Raw genomic sequence first — 22,983 nt, forward strand, 5'->3', positions numbered from 1 at the left:
CTTTCTAAATCATTCCATTCCTTTCATCCATCCTCAAACACTTCAGTTGTATTTTCTATTGCAGCATCACAACTTTATTTAGTTTATTTATTTTTCACATGTACATCGATTTGTTTCACAGATTATACATTTTTTATTTTAATTTCAATAAATCTATCTTAATAAGATTAAGTATATAATTAAACTTACAATATTTTATGTGCAACTATGTTTTATTCCTATTAATTACGTTTTGTGCAACTTTCCTAAAGAATTGGAGGACGGACTCTCTTGCATCCTTTTCCATTATAATGGAGGCGAGTGTGGCCTCCTCAATCTTTTTTCCTATCTGGCATTCGGTCTTGTCCACAGATTCTCTTACCCCAGCAGCATAGTATCGGAATCAGAAGAGGATAGAAGAGGATATCGCTTCGAGAATAACCAAGGAAAAGGTAGCATTCGCACAGCTCCGTTCTGTATGGCAATCACAGAAATTAGTTAGGAGAGTTAAGCTCAAAATATTCCGATCCAATGTGAAAACCGTGATGCTATATTGATGCAAGACGTGGATGGTCATCAAAGATATCTCGCGTCAGCTCCGAGTCTTCGTTAACAACTATCTTCGACGTATTCTCGGTATATACTCCAACGTAGATCTCTGGAAACGCTACCGTGAGATGCCGATCGACCAGCATATTAAACGACGCAAGTGGAACTGGACAAGCCACACGCTCCGAAGGGCCCCTGATCACATACCGAGGCAAGCCCTAGAATGGAATACTCAAGGAAAGCGAAGACGACGACTGCAGATGTGAAAGCAGTTGGAATGATGTGGAGCGAAGTAAAGCGCGAGGCTCAAGACCGCTCGGGATGGTGACGTACTGTGGACGCCCTCTGCCCCATCTTAAGGATATAGGAATAAATGAACAGGATCCACGCAGATTTGAAGCAAATAAAACATATATATACAATAACAAAATCAATATTTAATATTAACAATAATAAGTAGGTTAGTCAAGAATTTATCTCCAAACCCTGACTTTCTTGACTTCCCGGGTAAAACCTCCTGAATTGCCAGCCGAAGCTCCTCTGTGTACCAGTTCCATTGAAAATTGGTGACGAATGCACTGATTCGATCCTAGAGGATTCCTGGCTAAGGGAGTCGTTGGTGGGGGACAGAGAGATGTTGGTTGGCGTGAGGATATTGTCCGGAGATTTGATGTCACCTTCGAAGTCCTTGAGCCTGCTCGCGCTGCACAGCGGCGTCTCAACTTGCTCCACTGTGTTCAAATTGTCCACGTCGATCACGTATGATTCTTCTTTCTTCGAATACCTTTCAAGAAGTATGTAAATAACAGAAATAAAATAAATAAAATACTATTGTATAATGAGAGAGGAATGGAAGGTCACACAGCGAAAGAGAATGAAAGAAGAAATGTGGAATGAACACTGAATGAAAAAACATAGGATGCATAAATGAAGAGAGCGAAAATAAAAAAAGATTGTGAAAAATTAAATAAATGAAAACAAAAGTCCGTGTCCTACGCCAGATAGGGGGTACGAGAGGCTCCCAATAGCGGGGGCCAAAAAAATACCTTTGAAGAAGTTGAAGAAGAAATTTTTATAAAGAAGAATCTGACAGTTATATGGCATAAGTAAATTTACTTTAAATATAGTACAGATAATACTACTGTGATTAAAAAGTAAAAATAAATTGTCATTTGAAACTCCCAGGCATTTTAATGACATGTTTTTTTTAATAGATTGGTAAGACATTGGATACCATATGTCAAGCGTCCATTTATCAAAAGGTTTAACCCTTTGGCCCATAATCACGAATCTAACTTGTGGTGAAAAATCTGTGCCATCAACGAAAGCCTCGAGTCTGACTCGTTGTGAAAAATTTGTACCATAGACAAAAGCCACGTATGACACTGGTTATACGCCAAAAGTTTAATAAACTATTTATTTATAAATTGCTATTAAACTATTATCTAATAATACTTTTTTTAACTGATCAATTGAATAAAAGTGCACCGTAGACTTCTTTACAGTACCCGACGACAAATAATGCATATCGACCTTTGGAAAGAGACAGTCGGCTAATTTCGGCTTCGTATAGCATCATCTCTGTCCTACACTACCTATGTGACGTTTTGTCAATCGTTGCATTTCGTGCGACAAAGATAACGCTATACAAAGCCGAAATTAACCGATTGTCTCTTTCGATGTACAATATTTATCGTCGGGTATTGCAAAACAGTGCTTGTAACTAAACACTGGTTATTATTTAACAATTCCTTTTGTAGCTCCGAAATATGTATCTCATGCAAAATATATATTTTGTGCCAGTGTAGGTAGACGGTTGAACAGTTGAATGAAACTGCGCTCTACTAATTTTCTTGTTAACTATGGTTCTCGTAACTAGTAAAAGTCATGCAGGCCAAGCTGGCTTAAGTTTTTATCTCCTCATCACATCTCTCGAAACTGGTAAAAGTCATGCAGGCCAAGCTGGCTTAAGTTTTTATCTCCTCAAAGTCATGCAGGCTAAGTTGGCTTCTGCGATTCGGTTTTAATCTCCTCGTGGCGTCAAAACGGCATCTTTGCATTGACCTTTCCAGTTTGCTGAATAGCTAGCCAATGCAGTATGACATCGACCAATCGAGACTTGATGTGTTTGAGATTCAGAACATCCTTCAAAATGGTTTGAACTGAACCAAATGTTATTCCATCTATTGACAAACAGACGCTTAGCAAATGTTATAGACAAGTCTACCAACCTAGAAAAAAATTTACCTGCCTTCCTAATGCTCAGGAATTTCAAATGACAATTTCACCTTACTATCTGATCATAATAATATATATAGTGTTTGTAAATAGGTTTATGATCATTCAAGTTTTACAATCACACTTTAAATTAAAATCAATGATTCTATAAACTAAGGTGGTAGATAATTTGTAACATATGCTATAGTTGGAAGTGTGGTTAAGCAAAGAAGATTTACTTAAGGACATTCTTGAAGCGGTATCCCCAGATGATCTCCTTGGAGAGGTAAGAGGTTCTGCTCTGTGTGACTGTACCCATGTTCTTAGAAGACCCTGTGAGGCAGACAACTATTTCGAATCTGTAAAGAAATCACAATGAAACAGAAGCATAACAATTTTTTTAAATAAGAAAAGGACCAATATTTAGCCACTTCCGCACATGTGGCTAAATATTGGTCCTTTTCTTACTTAGGATGGACTTCCGCAAGGTAACGCCTGATTCCATTAAATAATTTTTTTAAATACGTGTTTTATTAGGGGGGATCGAAAAGTAATGTCGTTTCTATCGACATATTTTACAAAAAAAAAAGATTAATATTTCTCACTCCGGCATTGATTTGTATACTAGATATCAAAAGGTTGTTGATAACGAAGATGAATATATTGTTGAAGAGATATAAAAACTTGTTAAAAATGTAGTCGTGTGAATTTAACTTAAGAAAGCAACATTACTTTCCGGTTCCCCTAATACAATGCATTTATAAGATGGAACTTAACACCGAAGGCATTTTATTTAAGTTAACCATTTGGGCGTTCCAAAGATAGATTAATGAAGGTAGTTGTAATAAGTGAATATAAAAGAGAAAGAAAAACAAATCAAAATGAAAAGGATAAAAATATGTAAGGTTACTATCTATAGTGTTCGTCGATGTTTCAACCAAAAACATCTATGGGGGATATATCATAATCGCCATACTTGGCAGGCGAGTTAGCGATCGCAGTAACATACGCAGAGGATGCTGCTGTCCATCCTCTGGAAACTTCTTTGTTAGCAGTGGCAATTCTATATAATTAATGTACAAAATGTGAAGTATATAAGATTGTATTCAAGGAATTGAATCTGTGACCTATGATCGCAAATCTCAGTCCTCTACCGGGGCTCGGGTTGACAAAATATCAGTACTGTGATATAAAATAATTATAGAATTTAAGTAATAAAAATTTGATATAAAATAACAATGTAATTATGAAAATGTAAAAAAAAAAGAGGAATGAATGAAAGGTGATACAGAGCAAAAGGGTAAGACATCAGAATTGTGGCATGAAAGAATAGACCGAAAGACAATGTGAAGTATGAAAGAAGAGAAAGTAAATAATTAAAAATTATGTGAATAATTAAATTTGCCCGTAAAGTCCCTGTCCCACAAAAGATAGGGGGTACGAGAGGCCCCCAATAGCGGGGGCCATAAAAAAAGGTCTACCGTTGAGCAACAGCTGTCTGCTTTCAAAAGCCCGCGAAAATGCTAATAAAGCAACAGTGTATATCAGGGGTGCTAAACTCACGGGCTGCATGTTGATTGAGATGAATTTGTAGCACAGTGAATATAATCGACGCGATGTATAATTAGCAAATAAAACATACTTTTTTTATAAAAACAACTACTCTGTCTCTCTCTCTGCCACTGCTAGTGCTCGTGTAATCTTTGTAGATAAAAATAAATCACTTAATATGTTTATAAGCGCTATATTTGAGAACAATCCGAACAAATCAGTTAATTTTTAATTTCCTATTTGCATTGAGTAAGTTCTTTAACAATAGATTGTTAGAGATAGTTTAAAAAATGGCGTGTTAGAATGTAAACAAATACAAAAATATATCGTATAATAGAAAGGATTATAATGAGAATGTGATAACATTACATAAGTCTTGCTATATAAGAAATAAAGACGTAATTTGCATGTTAATGTTGTTTATTGATTTTTTAACGGAATGTACATCAACTTAATTAAGCTATTTATTATTTGAAGAAACTTGTGTAGTTCCTGAAACATATATAGAACATGCATAAATAAAAACTTTCCCACGAACATCCTCGTTCCACCGGAACCTTTTTTCTTTTTTTTGGCCTCCTGCTATTAGGGACCTAGTTCACCAAACTTATTTTAGGAACACTGGTGCATTTTTATTTTCACGCTCCCTTCCATTTTTCACAAATTGTCTCTTTCTTTCTACTTTCATTCTTCACTTTCTCTCTTATTCTAACACATACACAGCGCCTCCCATCCTTCGTCACGCTTCTTGGAAATTTTTATTATTTACATTTACAACTATTAGTATTGTTTTTATTTTTATTTATTCATCTTCAATCTTTCTGTTTTAATATAATCTTAAACAATATTCTAGTTTTATATTTAACAATTCGCCCTCCTATTTGGCTTTGTTTCTATTTATTTCGTCACTGGCGACCTTATGACTGTACCGCAGAAAAATTTGGCGTCTTCCAAAAGGGAAGCGATGTTCCTGTAGTTCTTCTGCCCCACCGAGACCTTAAGATGGAACCCATCAATAATATCATTAAGAAGACACAAGCTCATGAACGAAGACTTCATCATCATATGAATGTCCAGACTATCCAGCTACTTGACAATACATAGTGGCAAAACTCAAACGAACTAAACCACTTAAGTTAGTACAGTGCTGGTGCAATAGTGATTTAAATGAAAAATAAAACTATAATGTGTCTTCACCTTGGTAGAGACAATAAAGTGTTATTATATCTTAATATATAGTCTTGTAATAAAAGAAGTTAAATTTATATCACTTTTAGTCTAAAACCTAGATGGTATTTACTATGAGATGTCTAATTAAATGTAGATACACCTTAAAAAATTCCGTCAGAACAACTAGGTTATATTAAGAGCATCTCCCCATGTTTGGCACTAATCGGTGTAACATAACTCCTGAAGATGCCCCGTGGAGGGGTGAAACACGTGTTGAGTGATTTAACGGTGGCAGGTGTGTAATTTGCATTGTTTGCCGCATACGCATTTATCAGCGGCCTTGCGGGTGGTGCACTTTGTCGCACGACTACCACTGCATGTGCAGAAGTGGCTAAATATTAGTCCTTTTCTTACTTAGGATGGACCTCCGCGAGGTAACCCCTGATTCCATTAAATATATTAAGAGTATAGTTCGGACAGTTAATGTTCTTGTATGATGTGTATGAAATTCTTCTCCATTCATTTACCTGTAGTCCATCATATCTTGCGCAGATAGATCATACAGCGGGCTCTGGGCGTCGATAACGTGGACCACGGTGATAGGCCAGATGAGGAAGGCTCGACCTTGCTTTAGCTCCAACTGATGAATGTAGTTATGAACGATCTCTCCCTCCAGGGTTCTGAAGATTTTTGACTAATATCAATAATTCGAATTCTATTGACATCGAATAACAGCTTTTTATTTATGTTATGTATATGTGCATATGTATGTGAGTATATGTGTATATCTTGTATGTGCTGTAAAGTTTATTCACTAACTATTTTCTATGTAGGATTATGATCCTTTTGCAGGTCCTCACGATCTAAATAATGCTTAAGGCGGAAACATGTAATGACCGCTTGTTTTCGCCTGATATAGTGTAACTAGTTTTTAAGTTCCCTTGACAAGTAAATATAAAATAAAAATAATAAGATGGTTTATTTATTTATCTATCCATCAATTCAACCATTCAGACACTTCGTTTATTTCAACTATAACTTCACGTTTGAACTACGCGTTGACACAAAATTCTTTTAGAACTGGCCAGTTTTTAAATAATATTACGATAATTATTTTGAAATTCGAAAATAGAACTAAAATAAAAATCTTTAAATTGGCACCAATATGAAAAGTTTACATAGATTGTCTACAAAATTTACGATAGGAAGCACCGTAGAGAAAAAGCCATCAGGCTCGCCTCGGTCTTTGCTCAATCAGGTTTTTACGAAACAATTGTTCTCGAAAACAAAAAACTGATCACAGCATTTATTTGCATTTATTTTTGTCTCACCTGATAGGTTTCAACATATATGCGGTGATGGTGCTACCGATGAGATGCAAGTTCAACAGATCCCACACCCTGAACTGCAAACACAGCTCACCGTCACGTAAACACACCTGCAAACAAATTATGAACTAATTGAACATCGCATATTGATGGTAATTTGAATTTATCACCTAATAAAATGATAATTCTTGACCTACGATAAGATCCAACAAATGATGTACATAAATGAAATATTTTAAATAAAAGAACGAAAGAAGAAGTGGTAATAAATTGTGATCATTTTAAAAGTCGATTAAAAAGAAACTGTGATGTGTATAATAAGGAAACAAAGTAATATTAATATTAAACTAAGGCAAATAAATGCAAAAAAAGCAAAAATAAGTAACTAAACATAAAAGAAGGTGAAGGTGTACAATCCAACAGAGAAGGAGATGAAAGTGAAGCGATGTACGAGGAAGGAGAGAAGAAAATTGTTTACTATTTTTTCATTTTTTTTTTGGTAGAAACTTACGGTAGCTTTCTTACTAAATCCTACTGAAGACACATGCCGGTTGGGTCGAACTAGTTTGGTGAACAGCAAACTAGACAAGCCACCCGATAACGCGGTACCAGCCACTATCTGCAATGTAGATTAAAATTATCATTACATAAATCCCTAGCTACAAGCAGTAGCAAAAAATACTTTTGTTTTAAATAACATATACCTAAAATCTTCACCACTCATATCCTCGCTTATTATTAGTGAAATTGCAATTGTAGAATTAAATGCTCTACTGTATTATACAGAATGGTTTTAAGTATAAAAGCGTTAAAGGTGTAAATAACTCGCTATTATAAATAAAGGATGTACATATCTATAAAATATGATTTTAGAAATAATTAATAAAGTAATTATTCTAAAGTAAGAAAACCGGTTTTAAAAATCAGAATAAAAATAAAATTATTGATCTTTTCTCTCCCTTCGGCGTGGACAGACTCCCAGAAGGAGAACAAATGACATAGTTAAGATCACACGAAGTCCTAGATTGCGGGCAGCGCAGGACCTGTCTTCGTGATGATGTTAGGGGGAGGCCGGTTCCATGCAGTGAACGTCTATCAGTTGATATGATAACGTCGATGATGATATGTACTTGCAGAATTTAATATAGAAGGTCGCAGGAAGCTGATGTCTGAAAAGAAGAACTAGAAGAATAAATACAGAGTTTTGTTTACCTCTATAACCATTACTATGATCGCTTCAGGACACTCCTCGCTGGGATATCTCACGCCATATCCGATTGTCATCTGAAATTGGTTAAGTTTATCAAATGAGTTTACATTTATTCTTAAATATTTAATGGAATCAGGCGCTACCTTGCGGAAGTCTATCCTAAGTAAGAAAAGGACCAATATTTAGCTACTTCCGCACATGCAGTGGTAGTCGTGCAACACCGAGTCACTCTGTGTTTGGCACTAATCGGTGTAACATAACTCCTGAAGATGCCCTGTGGAGGGGTGAAACACGTGTTGAGTGATTTGACGGTGGCAGTTGTGTAGTTCGCATTGTTTGCCGCACGCGCTTTTATTAGCGGGCTGGCGGGCGGTTCAATTTGTTGCACGACTACCACTACATGCGCGGAAGTGGCTAAATATTGGTCCTTTTCTTACGTTTATTCTGTTAATTTTTTATCAGCTATAGGCATACCATTTGACCTCTGTCTCTCCAGATCACGCTTGCCTAGAAGAAACCTATTCATTCCTTAGTATACATTTAAATACTCTCCCTTGAACACATATAGAGAACAGTGGCAGGGGTTTGAGACTTGCGATCGCAAGTCGCAGGTTCGACTCCTGGGATGCAATCTTGTATAATTAACACTTTGTATATTGACTAAATAGGATTACCGTTACGCAAACAAGTTTCCAGAGGATGGGCAGCAGGGTCCTCTGCGTGCCGTAATACCACACTGCGATCGCCAACACACCTACCAAGCGTGGCAATTATAGTATATCTCCCCGTAGATACCTTTGTGAAAGGCCAAAGCCTTGCAGTGGGATAAATGACGACGATCACATCACCATCTAAGTCCTCGTCTTTTTGTGCTCTAGGTGTAACTCACCTCAACCTGGTAATCTCTTATATTGATGACCTTGCTATTAGGAATCAGCCATTGTCATTTCAGCTGATCCACGTCAACTCCAAAATATAGGGCTCCCACAAAGATGGTCATGGCTGGACTAATACAATGACTGGTCATACAGCCTGCATTCGGCGACTTTTTGCTACCTTAACTAAGTCGTCGTTCAACCTAGTGTGCCTACACCCTCCCTGCCGGTACGTGATGATTTAAAAACCTGGTCAATAACATATCCTTCAAGACACAAGATCCTTTTTATCCCCCCATAAGTGGAGGCGCTACCGGCTTTTGGTTGCCACTCGGGAACCTTGACTGGCCACAATAGCGCCAATGGCTGTTGGTAGCACGATCGATGTGCCCAACCCCCTGGAAATTCTTCGAACGACGCCGGTAGCATTGGTTTTCCTGTGGGCAAAGCCTTCTCCATCTTCATCACCGACAACACAAATTGACCAGACCTTTATCTTCAAACATTGCCGTATATATAGAGAAGAAGATTCCTAGCTTCCTGAACGCTGCCCACCTGTTGGCGAGTAATCTCAAAGCTGGACTTACCTATGAAGAACAGGTACAAGGTTACATTTTTTATATTATGAGTCCTGTACCTGTGTCTCCACGGACATCATCAAAAGGCCGGCAAAGGAAGAAGTTCCTGTGACGCAGTGCTCCTTGCCATCACCAATGTCGTCCTGGTACGACGACGCAACCGCGTACCAGATTCCAGCGAACAGAAACCAGAACATGAAGTGTGCCAAGATCATCAGCAGTATTATGAAACGCCATTTGCTGTTGATCTGCAAATATTTAAATATATTATAAAACAAACTGTTTGGTTAAATGAGAAAGTTTTGAAGTTTTTAAATCTTTTTTCACTCACAGAATAAAGTGATCACTCAGAAATAAGTTATGTTTTATTATGTGAATTTAAAGTCTGCAATGAGAGATAGTAAATAATAATTAAATCTAATATGTAGTAATCCATATTTTTTAAACAATTTTTCTTACTGATTTTTGATAGTGTGCAATAAATAAAAATAAAATAAAAATAGCCTTTAATTCTAATACTAAGTAGTGTTCGCCTCTTTGGCGCAGATCTCTTCTTTTTTCATTTTTTATTTATTCATTCACTTGATCTATCTTTCTTTTACTTACATTCTACAACTTCAATCTTTCTTTTCCTTGTGGAAATATATATGAGACATCTTATGCATACTGCTTGCTTACCGATATGTTATAAAACAAAAGAGCACTAAAATTAGCTCAGATAATAACACCTTATTTTTGTTATGCACTTTAATTTATACGTAAGAAAAGGACCAATATTTAGCCACTTCCGCGCATGCTGTGGTAGTCGTGCAACAAAGTGCAGCGCCCGCCAGCCCCCTGATAAATTCGTATGCGGTAAACAATGCGAATTACACAACTGCCACCGTTAATTCACTCAACACGGGTTTCACCCCTCCACGGGGCATCTTCAGGAGTTATGTTACACCGATTAGTGCGAAACACACTCTGTTTGGCACTAATAGGCAATTTGGCACTAATAAACTTTTTCTTCCTTAGGATGGACTTCCGTAAGGTAACGCCTGATTCCATTAAATATTTAATTTATGCGGTTTTATAACAAAATCTTTTGGTGTTGAAATTTTACTAGTTATTTTTTGATCTATAAAGATCATATAGACATAAATCTCAGTAATATTTGCTGTATATTCCTTTTCGAATTCTTAAACAGTTTAAAGCATACAAAGTAAACTTTAACCAAAAATATAGTCTTTCCAAGGTTAAAATGCGACACTAAGTTAAATAACTATTGTTTGTTTAGTGTGGGAACAAATAATCTGTTGTATGCGCTTGCCTCTAAAACTCATATTTTTTTGTTCATTCAAATATAGTTATTTTAACAAAAATAATGACATCGCTTAGACATATAATAATTGCGATAATTTTAAAACAGTTATGTAAGGACAAGTTGAAGTATTATTTGATTTTAATAGATATAATATGTATTTAGTTAATTACGCTTTGCTATGCGTAGGAAGCACGTACTCTATTTTTTGCTTTTTAACTTCTTTATTATATACATCATATCAAACACTGTTCTATTCTATTCTGTTCTGTTCAATCAACGTCTACTGGCGTTAAACATATCGACATTGCATATATAAGTCGCATTGGAAATGGTAATTTTTTTCCATAAGAACCTTCCACAAAAACAACCTTTTTAAAACACTGCATGCAAGCCGTTCCCAATTAGTCGTATTGATAATCTATAGTTTTGTCCACCAGTGAACTACCTATATCTTAAATAATGACAGCGAATATGACAAAGTATTAGAAAAGTTACTAAAAAAAAAGTGAATGTAAAACTATGTAAAGTCCCTATCGAAAGCTGCCAGTGAGTGATTGTTCTCTACTAAGACGGTCAAGCATGCTGATAAATGCGCATGCGACAAACAATGCGAATTACACAACTACCACCGTTAAATCACTCAACACGTGTTTCACCCCTCCACGGGGCATATTCAGTAGTAATGTTACACCGATTAGTACCTCTGTGTTTGGCGTTTATCAGCGGGCTGGCGGGCGGTGCACTTTATTGCACGACTACTACTGCATTGGCGGAAGTAGCTATATATTGGTCTTTTTGTTACTAATATTTGGAGAATGCTTATGTGCAAGACATGGGCATCTATCAGCTGACATGATTACCCTCCTTGATGACGTCACCAATATATGCATTAACTGGTGGAAATGAGTCACCACTCACGCTCGTCAAGGCGAGGACTTCGACGATGATGTAATAAATTTAGAAAGACTATTTACAATTCGGACTCTAACGTGATGGCAACGGCTGTATCACTGCTTCCAAATTTAAATCTGCGTTCGAATTTCAATTCGCGCAGAAGAATGATTAAAAAATAACGCTGTATTAATTACAATATTTATTTACCACGGTGTTGACGATGTCGCGCATATACTTGAGGGATTTAGCTGGAATATTGCTGCGGACTGGAACGTTCTCCTCTCCACTCTTATGCACTACTCTTCTTGATCGTATTGGTCTGCCGTGCTGACGTCTGGAATTAAAAAAGTCTTATTAAACATAGGCATTTTCCACTTGAACACAAAAATGAAATAAATTTTAAATAGATGAAAAGAAAATAATATACACCAATACCTCACTTTGCGTCGTGGTTACGTTCCAAAAAAACACGACGCAAATTGAAACGCCGCAAAATGAATTAAGATTATCTATAGCAAACCATGTCAAGATTGAAGATAGGTTCCAGGGTTACGAAAATACTACTTTTTGAAAAGAAAATTGAACAAAGTAAACATTTAAAAACAAAAATAATGTAACTCTACCAATAAATAAATTGCAAAAATATTTACCATTTTTAGTAACCAGAAACAACACGTAAAAATTTATATAAATTTATTATTCTCTTTAAAAAAAAGCACAACACACTACATTACAAAACACTACATAATTGAAACTAAACTCTAAAATTAGCAAAACAAAGTGAAAATAAAACTGTATTTAAATTGAGTTGTTTTTAGTTAGAGAGAAAATCCTCGAGTTTTGATGGCATGGCGCAATTAGAAACAAAAGTGTTGCCATCTTTTAGAAAATTTCAAAAAAAAAATTAGACTCGAACCCAAAACAACGCAACCTCGAAAATCTAACGACGCGCAGTGAAAATAAGTACTAATTAAGCAGCGACGAAACTTCGAAAAAACCGCAAAACGAAACGACGCTAAGTGGGGTATTGGTGTATATGTAAAGAAACTAATTACTTTAATAATTCTATTTCATATTATGCCGCGCTTTTTGAGTTATCTTTTTTGTGTGATATTATATAACACTGTTATTGCTTCTTATTTTAATATATAACTCAATATATAACAGCGTTTTCCCCTAACACACTATTAATGATCTTACCCATCTAGGCCTGTTTTATCGCATAGTACTAAGGGGCAGCTGCGAGTTTCGTAGAAGATCCGACAGCCGCACCAAAATTGAAATTCCACATAATACTGTCCTACCGTCAGAGAGCAAGGTATCTTATATTCATCCAGATTCTTCTCCCACACGATACACATAAAGGCCTGTATTATCGAGGAGTGATAGCCCAAGAAGAGGTTCCCATGGGAGGCCTTGAGTCTCGTCAATCCATGGAGCGTCCATCGACAAAGTAGCAGTATGAAGTGGTCCGAAAAGAGGCTCTCCCGGGACTCCTACAGCTTTGTATAAAGAAAGAGGTCTTAGGGTAGGCGCTCCTTCGCCCTGCTCTACTCAGACCCATGGAATTTGCAAATTCCATTTCGGCGGCAGTGACTATACGATTAAAAAAGAGAGAACTCGGTTCTCCTTGTTCAGGTAAATATTCAATCAAACAATTGAAGCAAATAAAAAAGTGTCTATAAATGTATTTCAGTTAATTTATTTCTTTTATTTATCTATTTATATGGATAAAATTAATAGATAAGTAGACATCCGTGTGTACTTTGTAGAAAAAAAAAACATTGTAAAATGTACTATATGAAAATAAATTATCTGAAACATATAATGTGTCCACAGATAAGCAATGATATGAAGTATTTAGATAAGATATGTTTTGATCGAATTTTGGACAATAACAAGTGACATATACATACTTATATATGTATATATATGTATATATATGTGTATATATTTATATATATGTGTGTATAACTTTCAACCTATGCGAAATAATTAAAGTCCGCTTAACCTGCGGGTGGAATTTTGTAAAATCAATTCTTAGATACCTCTATTCGGTATTTTATTAAATATTAATATACATGGAAATTGTAAAATAGCGAGAAATTTGGCAAATGATCGGAGTCTATGTAAAACTGAATTATAAAAAAGGCGCGAGAGTAAAAGAAATTATGAAGGATGCAAGAAGAGAAAGCGAAAGAGATTCAGATGGTTACGAAAAGGAGAATTCAAGTTCCTGTCAGAATATAAAAGATATGGGGAACCTGTGACACTAAAAAAATATTGAATAGATTCAGGCGTTACTTAGCGGAAGTCCACCCTAAGTAAGAAAAGGATTAATATATAGCTATTTCGGCTATGTAGCAGTAGTCGTGCAATAAACTGCACCGCCCGCCAGCCCGCTGATAAATGCGCATGCGGCAAACAATGCGAATTACACAACTACCACCGTTAAATCACTGAACACGTGTTTCACCCCTCCACGGGGCATCCTCGGGAGTAATGTTACACCCATCAGTGCCAAACACCGAGTCATAATCAGTACAGCCTATATATTAGTCGTAGCTAGTAAGTAGCTGTATATTAGTCCTTTTCTTACTGAAGATAGCTCTTTTGCGCGCTTCGGAGAACATTGAAAATTTACTCATTATTTGTTGAATTGCAATTGTTAATAAATGTAATATTAATAGAATTGCACAAATATTCCTAGCTTTCTAACTTCTATGATTTTTACTAGCCCCCAAGAGTCACACTGTTAACTTTAGGTTAATAAATGGGTGTGACAAACGTGTAATGGAAATAAGTAGTAACAACCTTGTTACATTACAGTGGTTAAAAGGTCATAGCGACTTCATTGGCAATGATACTGCAGAGGAGCTGGTTCAGAGATGCTCCACCATGGTTGTTTTCGCCGAAGACTCTCTTTCCACTACCAATGGGGAAGTCCAGATCTCATGTATGAGTCATGAGGAGTGTCGTCAAGCAAAAGAGGCGATGCCATAATCTGCTGGCTGGTGGCAGGCATCTAAACCAGTCGTGGTCTTTTTAACAAACATCTGTTTACATTCATTTATTTACTTTATTGGAGATAAACAGTAACAAAAGACAGTAAGAAAGTACAAACTTTAAAACTTACGAATATAAAATTAGTTTAAATTGTTACCTTATAACTATCTCACTAAGAACATTTAATGATTTATATTCAAACAATGACAAAACAAATAAAAACGTTACTAAACAGGGATCAAAGATCCAGCGCATTCTGCATATCACACCGCAATAATTACAAGTCACAGCAAGCAGTCACGTTCCAATGAGGTTTAAATTGTGTGTACTCAATAATTTCGAACGAAATTGTCTTTTAAAAGATACGAGAGAGCACGAGAATATTTCAATATCACTAATATATGAATTATGGAGGTCACACATCCTGTATAAGGGTGCACGTTTACCGATATTTGTCCTAGCCGTTGATAAAAAAGAGAGATCTAGAACGCGTTCTTGCTGCAGGAATTCGAAAGTTTATTACGGACAACAGTTCCGAGCAGTCAACATTGCCACCACAAATATTTTTAAGTGTAGTGGCGTCCATTAGAGAACGTCGATCCTTCAATGATAACATTCGGTGTCTGTTTAAAAACATTTTATAAGAATCCCGGGGGCAATGCATTCGGTAGTTTAGAAAACGAAGGAATTTTTTTTGTACTCTTTCAATTTTATTTTCTTAGACTGCATACAGTGGATTCCAAACGGGGTTACGAACAGTCCTATATGCAGGGCGTGCTTGGAAGAGGACGAGACTGCTGCCCACGTGATACTCCGGTGTAAGATAGCACTCTATAGGGCTACCCATCTCGGATTACCAAGGCCTGTCTGAGATCGCCGGCGACATCAAGGATCTGCTAGGATTTCTTGAGGGGTTGGGTTTGCTTGAGTAAAGATAATCTCGACACAAAGTGAGCGCTCGTTTGCAGAAACAGGTCTGCAAAGACAAGACAAGACAACAAAACCAAATGATTTGTGCGCATGGGAACGTACAGAGCTAAGAACAGTAAAGGCGCGAAGAGTCAAAAATATGATTCGTTGTAAAGATGCGGTATTCAAAACTAATTAGACAAATCATTTTCGTGTTATTGGGACAATTAATTATAAATTCACTAATAATGGAGGGAATTTCCGACGAATTTGTTTACACACTATAGGCAAATAGCTTAAGTCATCTCATATTATTTGTTTACACACGTGCCAACTCTGCCACCGCTCGTGATTAAATGTATATAATCTAAAGTCACGTGCTACATCATGATTCATATTTGAAATCGTTAGATCCTAGGATCAAGGAAAGATTAATTCAAAATCAATATAAATAATTTATTTCATCAACTCTATTCAATTTAACATATCTTTATTTTACTAGACATTTACATGCATTGTAGAGATGGGTAGCTCGCGTGCTAAAGACAAGAAAGATATATATATCTTTGCAAAAGATATTATCACTCTAACAACTCGCATGTGTTTCAATTATATTTCTGTATCTTTTTTTTTTCAATTTCCGTGATGAGTTTCGGCTCGTTAAGAGTTAGGACGAGATGGGCATATATAGCATTTTACACGTAAAAGAGAGATATGGATACCTATTGCACGTTTGTATTAAAAATGTAAACTACGGTTTTTCGGAACGACAACATCACACGCGGGCGCTTTTTTGTGCTTTATGATCAAAAAAGTTCACTAATTCGCGAACGATGATTTTTTTATTTACATTCAATTCTTTGTTCCGTAAATGCGTCGCGCACAGATACGTTTTAAAAAGTTTTAAATTCAATTATTTCAATTCCAGATGTCTTATTCCGTTTGAGTTCCATATCTAAGCTAAAATAGCCGAAGATATAAAGGATATATCTTAGCTACCTTATAGTTCTGTGCCGTACTGAGCTGAGTTAAAGATATAAAAGAGTAATATATCGAAAATCAAGAAGATATAAATCACTCTTTTCTTGTCGAGGATACGTTTTGCACATCTCTAATGGATTGCTAGCACATTTGCGTAATTCATGAGCAGTGGTAGTCCAATAATCGAGGACTGAGAATTCCGTTCATATTTATAGCGCTATTTTCGTATGATAAGTAAGAAAAGAACCAATATTTAGCCACTTCCGCACATGCAGTGGCAGTCGTGCAACAAAGTGCACCGCCCGCCAGCCCGCTGATAAATGCGTATGCGGCGAACAATGCGAATCACACAACCGCCACCGCCAAACCACTCAACACGTGTTTCACCCCTCCACGGGACATCTTCAGGAGTTATGTTAGACCGATTAGTGCCAAACACAGAAGCTTATCAACACCTAGTCTATTGAAGAAAGAACCTTTCTGTTCTATCAGCCGCTGCCTACACGAGCTCCACTCACCTCCGCTACTTTATGTATATGATAACAATAAGCATCATTAAAATCTAAAGTGCATTATATAATGAAAGACAAGACATAAGTTGTCCGCATATATATTAGATTAGATTCAAATGCTTAGTATGACTTTCAATTACATTCATATATCACTTGCAAAATTATTAGATGCAATTTCTTAACTAACTCTTACAAGCACTGTCATCCATTTCAGGGGTGATGAACTTTTTTAATCATGGTGCATTTTTAAAATTGTTTAGCGGGCCGCTCGTAAATTAACATTTATTAATGTACAGAACCTTATTTATAATAAACATTAGAATTAAAGAATGTAAAAGTAAAAAGGTTAAGTTTTCCTCTACAAATTCAAAACAAAAAAATAGCAATAAGTTGCCGTGCGAGTAACTTATCACAGGCAGATTGTTTTGGTTTAGTATGTACATCACTTTATTATAATGAATTTTAGAATAATATACACCAATACCTCGCTTTGCGTCGTTTCGTTTTGCGTTCTTTTTCAAAATTGCGTCGCTGCTTAATTAGTACTAATTTTCATTGTGAGTCGTTAGATTTTTGAGGTTGCATTGTTTTAGGTTCGTGTCTTTAATTTTTTTTTCTATAAGATAGCAACACTTTTGTTTCTAATTACGCCATGCCATCAAAACTCGGGGATTCCCTTTCTAACTAAAAATCAACGCAATTTAAATATTTTCACTCTGTTTTGCATATTTTAGAGTTAAGTTTCAATTACGTAGTGTGTTGTGGTTTTTTTAAAAGAGAATAATAAATTTATATAAATTTCTACGTGTTGTTTCTAGTTACAAAGAAGGTAAATATTTTTCCAATTTATTTATTGGCAGTGTTATGTTATTTTTGTTTTTTAAATGTTTACTTTGTTTAATTTTCTTTTTAAAAAGTAGTATTTTCGTAACCCTGGAACCTATCTTCGATCTATACATGGATTGCTATAGAAAATCTTAATTCACTTTGCGTCGTTTCAATTTGCGTCGTGTTTTTTGGAACGTAACCACGACGCAAAGTGGGGTAATGGTGTACTGGTTACAAAAAGTCGATAAAATAAATTCAATTTAATAAATGCTTGGCGGGTCGCATAATCATATTTAAAAGGCCGCATGCAGGCCCGCGGGTCGCGTTTTGTCATCCCTGATTTTTTGACATAAATACAACTTACATATTAACTTAATTTATTTCTTATACGATGTTTGAAAAATGGTCTCTTTTATTACTTTTTGATTTTCTTTCATTGGCCAGGAATCATAAATATTATAATAAAAGTCGAGTTCATTTCGTATTTACTTTGCTAATTGAAGCATTCATATGAAGGAGTTTAAACTTGAATTTATACGATGCTTTGACAATTCAAATGTTGAACTTTTGCACACAAAACCAAGGACTTGCATATATTTATTGAGTGAAGTAACTGTGAGTTTTTTTTATTATTCTGGAAACAATAAAGCCGGCAATTTTTCCAGTTTTCGTATTTAAAAATTAAATAAATCTTTTATTACACAAGGAATACGTGTGTGATTTAAAACCAATATTTAAAGAAATATATTAAAAAAAGTATATTGCTATAACCAAGAATACTATACTGATGTTAATGCGTGGAATTAAATGTTGATGCTCATTCAGGAAGATAATTATTGTCGCGCATTTATAAAAATATATTTGTAAAGAGCAACTGTTGAGTTTCTCGCTCTTGTCAGCAGAACTGCTTTAGCCTTCGATAGTTTCGTGAAGGGTCAACAAAACATACATTTTATTTTTATTCTCGATACAAATAAAGAACTTCAAATCTAACATGAAAGAAGACAAAGTACCTTTCAAATCAACTGCCTACGTACCAGGCTTATATTTAAAGAAGAAGGAAGAAAGTTGTAATATTTTAACTGAAATTTCGAAAGATCATCTTCAAATAAAAATCCTATTAATCTAAAACTGCAGATAAATTAGCATAATTTCTATACAGCAACTTACGTTCAACTGAAATTTTTAGAAAGCATACACATTATGCATCGACTTGTACAAGATGAAGAAAGCACACCAGAAACACATATATCATCTATATACTGACCCAACACGATGTTTTTGAAAAGATGATATTTCAAATTTGTTATGAATACTCCTTTCGTAGTGTAGAAGTTAAATATAATTGTACTAAATACGAACCCAGAGGGAGATAGAAATGACATGCATTAATAGATTTGTATAATTTCAAAGTAAATCGCTTATAGGTATAAAACTTGGCAAAGATATTGTTTGTTTTTTTATCACCTCTGTTATTGGAGGTATCTCGTTCTTCCTCCATCTAATGTGAACAGAGATCATTTTTATTAAATCTTATGTCTTTCTTTATATCTCACACTGTTCCTCTTTCTTGTTTTCAGCCGATGGACTCCCATTGCAAGACATAGGTCACCCTCAAAGATGACCAGCCTTACGCTACCCGCATCTACCGTCTTTCAACCTTTACTACCTGGTTGGTCTACCTAGTAGGAGACATATTCCCTACTCTAGAACCTGAACAACCTTCGATTACACAAGCGCCGCCCGCTGCTATTTCTGACGAGAAATTCTTCGAGGTACTTCGATATTCTTGGTTCTTCTATGGATCTCATCATTTTTGATTCGATCTCGGGGTGAAACTCCAAGCATAGCCCTCTCCATTGCTCTCTGGAGTAACCTTGAACGTTCTTATGAAGACCGTCGTGAGTGAACATCTCTCTCTCTCTCTCTCTCTCATTATCTCTTTTATTCGTCATATTATCTTACATTCCTTTACCTTTCATACCTCGCTTCTCATCCTTTACCGTTCTTCTTGAATTGCTACTTTATAAATTTCAATTTATTTATTTATTCATTTACTGGCTTGACATTTGCTAGAATATTTTAAGGCGTGTTTAGAATTACCAAGAAAAGATTTTATGAAATTACACCAACAAAACTTGATGCTCTATGCAAAGCGGGCGAGCCGGTTACTTTATAAGAGAATAAACGCAAGAAGATAAAAGTAAAGATACAAAATGAAGAAGGCAAAGAACTAATGTATAAATACAAAAGAATAGTTATATCCTCGTACAGCGTTACCAAAGAAACTGAGACTTGGTAACAGCTTTGTGATCAATGTACACGTTGCGCATTCACAGACAGATGGTATGTGAATGATTTTAGATAATACCATTTATTAATTGATGATCACAACTGTTCTACCAAAAGTATACGATCATGAAGAAGAATATATATATCGAAAACAAGTACTAGATAGACTACTATACCTTCGCTTTCTTCCTTTCTTTCTTCTCTTGCTGTACGGCGTTGAATACACATGTCCCGATGATCCAGCTGTGTCATTCGGATCATTGTAAACACTCTCTATTAGTTCGATTCCGTCATAAGTTTCATAGGTTGCACTGGAGCTAGCTGTTACTCTTGTGGACGCGTTGGATACATTTCTAGCGTCTGATTTTGGACTGTCATTTGTTTCTACATCTATAGTCATTGTTAGACCGGTATCCGCATTATCTTCCTCGCTTGAGTATTGTGCGTTCATAGAAGGACCATAGACTTGTGGAAAATCTACAGCTGGTGTAGATGGAAATGAAATCTCTTTCCCTTCGACATAAGTTTGAGAAATTCTATAGTGTTTCTTCATTTCTTCATTCGTATACACTTCTGTGTTTACCATCGGTTGTATTTCTATAGATGATCTTCCAGAGCCGTTTCCTATTGCAGCAGAGTAGCTCAAAGATCTTTCCAAAGTTCGTGTCCGGCTTCCCCGTCTTTCGTTTTCAAAATCCATCTCGCTGCGTTTTGTTTTCTAAAATTTATTGTTTACTTATCTCTGGTCCTTTCTGATGTCATAACAAAAACTTGTTTACGCGATATGTTATTTATAACATATAGTAATTAATTAAACCTTATCACAGTTTTAATAGGTATACGGGCAGACGTTGTGGTTCTCGTTGCGTGCCTAAGGAGGCGCGTTTCACAACTGAGTGAGGTTATCTGACAATAGATAAGACACCTATCCTTACAAAAGATAACGTTTAAATATATTTGTACTGATTTTATGTTTTGATCAATTCGCGGCCTAGAAAGTGTGAGGTGCGTTCACGGCGGCGCAAATAAAACTTGGTCGTCTTTGTTTGGACAATGTCGAGTGTTTAGAACAGTCGCGATGCTTTATTAACTAGCTCATCGCGTGGTTTCGGTTGCGTGTAATATTTTTATAAATATAATTAAACTGCTTTTTTCTGGGATTAAAAAATTGCACAATTACACAGTAGGTCCCATAAATAAATGTCATATTAGAATCTGGTGATATTTGCTACGTGATCATAATTTTCAACACATGGTTTACAGAATGTGTATTTAGAGCATGAAAATAAATAGAAATATTATAAAATCACCCGGGATAAAGTGATCACTATAAAATAAGTATTTTTTCTATTAAAATGCGACAAGCTAATAACTTAAAGCGACGCAAAGTCAGCAGGATCAGGTAGTAAATAATATATATATATATATATATATATATATGATAAAATAAAAAATAAAAAAAATACATAATAAAATCATTTTGAATTCAACTTAGCAGTGTGGTAAAGATTTCAAAACCAAACGGCTGCATTAAAATCAATACACTTTACTATTCCATTCCTCGGATTCACGGTGTTTGTACAGTCACTATCGCGTAGTATCGGGGCTGACGACCCGTTTAGTTTGTTCAGGGTGGCAATGTATTGGCGTATACCTTCACCGATCATACTCTGCTGATACTGTGTTAGAAACCCGTTCTAGAAATGAACTGACATTTTCTCTTGACAGGCTTAAATCAGCAATGTTTATGGAGATTTCGCTGTTACATATATAATAAAGAGAGGTACTACAGGAAAATAAAACGAGCAACTAGATATATACCGCTTTATAAATATATCACATAGTATAATGTATCAAACCTTATTAATTATACTTATATAAGTTATATACATATGTATGTATATCTATATAAAATATGTTTACGTATGTATGTTTGTATATATGTATGTTTTGTACATCTTAACTACCCATTATTTATACTTCCACCTTTTTTCATACTATGGTTTTCTGTCAGAGATCGCCTCGTGTGATAACACCGCCCATTATATTTTATTATTATTACAAAATATTTAATGTTTCCTAGCGGATACAATCAAGAATATTAAATAAATGAAATAAATAAAAATTTAGATTTTATCACATAAATAAATTTCTCTTTCAGTAGATTTATTAAAATCATAATAAATGTCGTAAAAATTAATCAAAATACGAAATGAACTAAATGTAATAAACAACATAAAACTCGGCTTGTTATTTATTACAAAAAATATATAAAAACTGCCAGTTTCACATTAAAACGAACTAATTTAAAAGAAAATTCGATATTTAACATATTACATGTTAAAAGGTGAATTTTTTGTAAAACAAGGATGAGCAACAGGCGGCCCACTAAGCAGTTCTAAATTTGAATTAATTTTATCGATTCTCTCCCATCAATATATTGCAATAAAATTAATCATATAACAAAGGTAGTATTTTTAAGTTGTAAAAAAAAACATTTCACATCAAACATCGAAAATTTTTAACAATCTCATTTGTGCCTTAAAAAAATTTCCGCTTTTGATGTGAAATGCACAATGTTGTCTCTTTTCGGAAGTACGTATATTCGCAAAAAAATTGAAAATAATTTTTACTATGAAATTTACAAAAACTTACCACCGATCTAAACTATGTTTTTCATTATAATTTTACAGCAAAACGTTTTTATATCCTTTTATTGATTGTTTTTATTTTACAAATACAATTTTACATTTTTTTATCCTAACATTTATTACATATATATTTTCGTAAATTTTTTA

The 22,983-nt window shown here is 35.1% G+C and overlaps 1 protein-coding gene across 1 annotated transcript; it reads right to left on the minus strand.

Moving 5' to 3' along the window:
- Nucleotides 1–945: 945 nt before the first annotated feature.
- On the minus strand, nt 946–21,055 carry LOC137924640 (G protein-activated inward rectifier potassium channel 3-like). Its single transcript, XM_068768060.1, has 9 exons — nt 20,362–21,055; nt 11,865–11,991; nt 9,517–9,705; nt 8,007–8,078; nt 7,306–7,413; nt 6,798–6,904; nt 5,994–6,146; nt 2,985–3,104; nt 946–1,312 (listed from the first exon to the last, which is right to left on the minus strand). The coding sequence occupies exons 1-9, from the start codon at nt 20,883–20,885 to the stop codon at nt 994–996; spliced, it is 1,719 nt and encodes a 572-aa protein (XP_068624161.1). The 5' UTR covers nt 20,886–21,055; the 3' UTR covers nt 946–993.
- Between the last annotated feature and the right edge of the window lie 1,928 nt (nt 21,056–22,983).

This window comes from Battus philenor, unplaced genomic scaffold, assembly GCF_028537555.1.
Source record: "Battus philenor isolate CCGP_79_NKW_IND1 unplaced genomic scaffold, ilBatPhil1.0.hap1 SCAF_24, whole genome shotgun sequence".
Classification (NCBI taxonomy): domain Eukaryota; kingdom Metazoa; phylum Arthropoda; class Insecta; order Lepidoptera; family Papilionidae; genus Battus; species Battus philenor.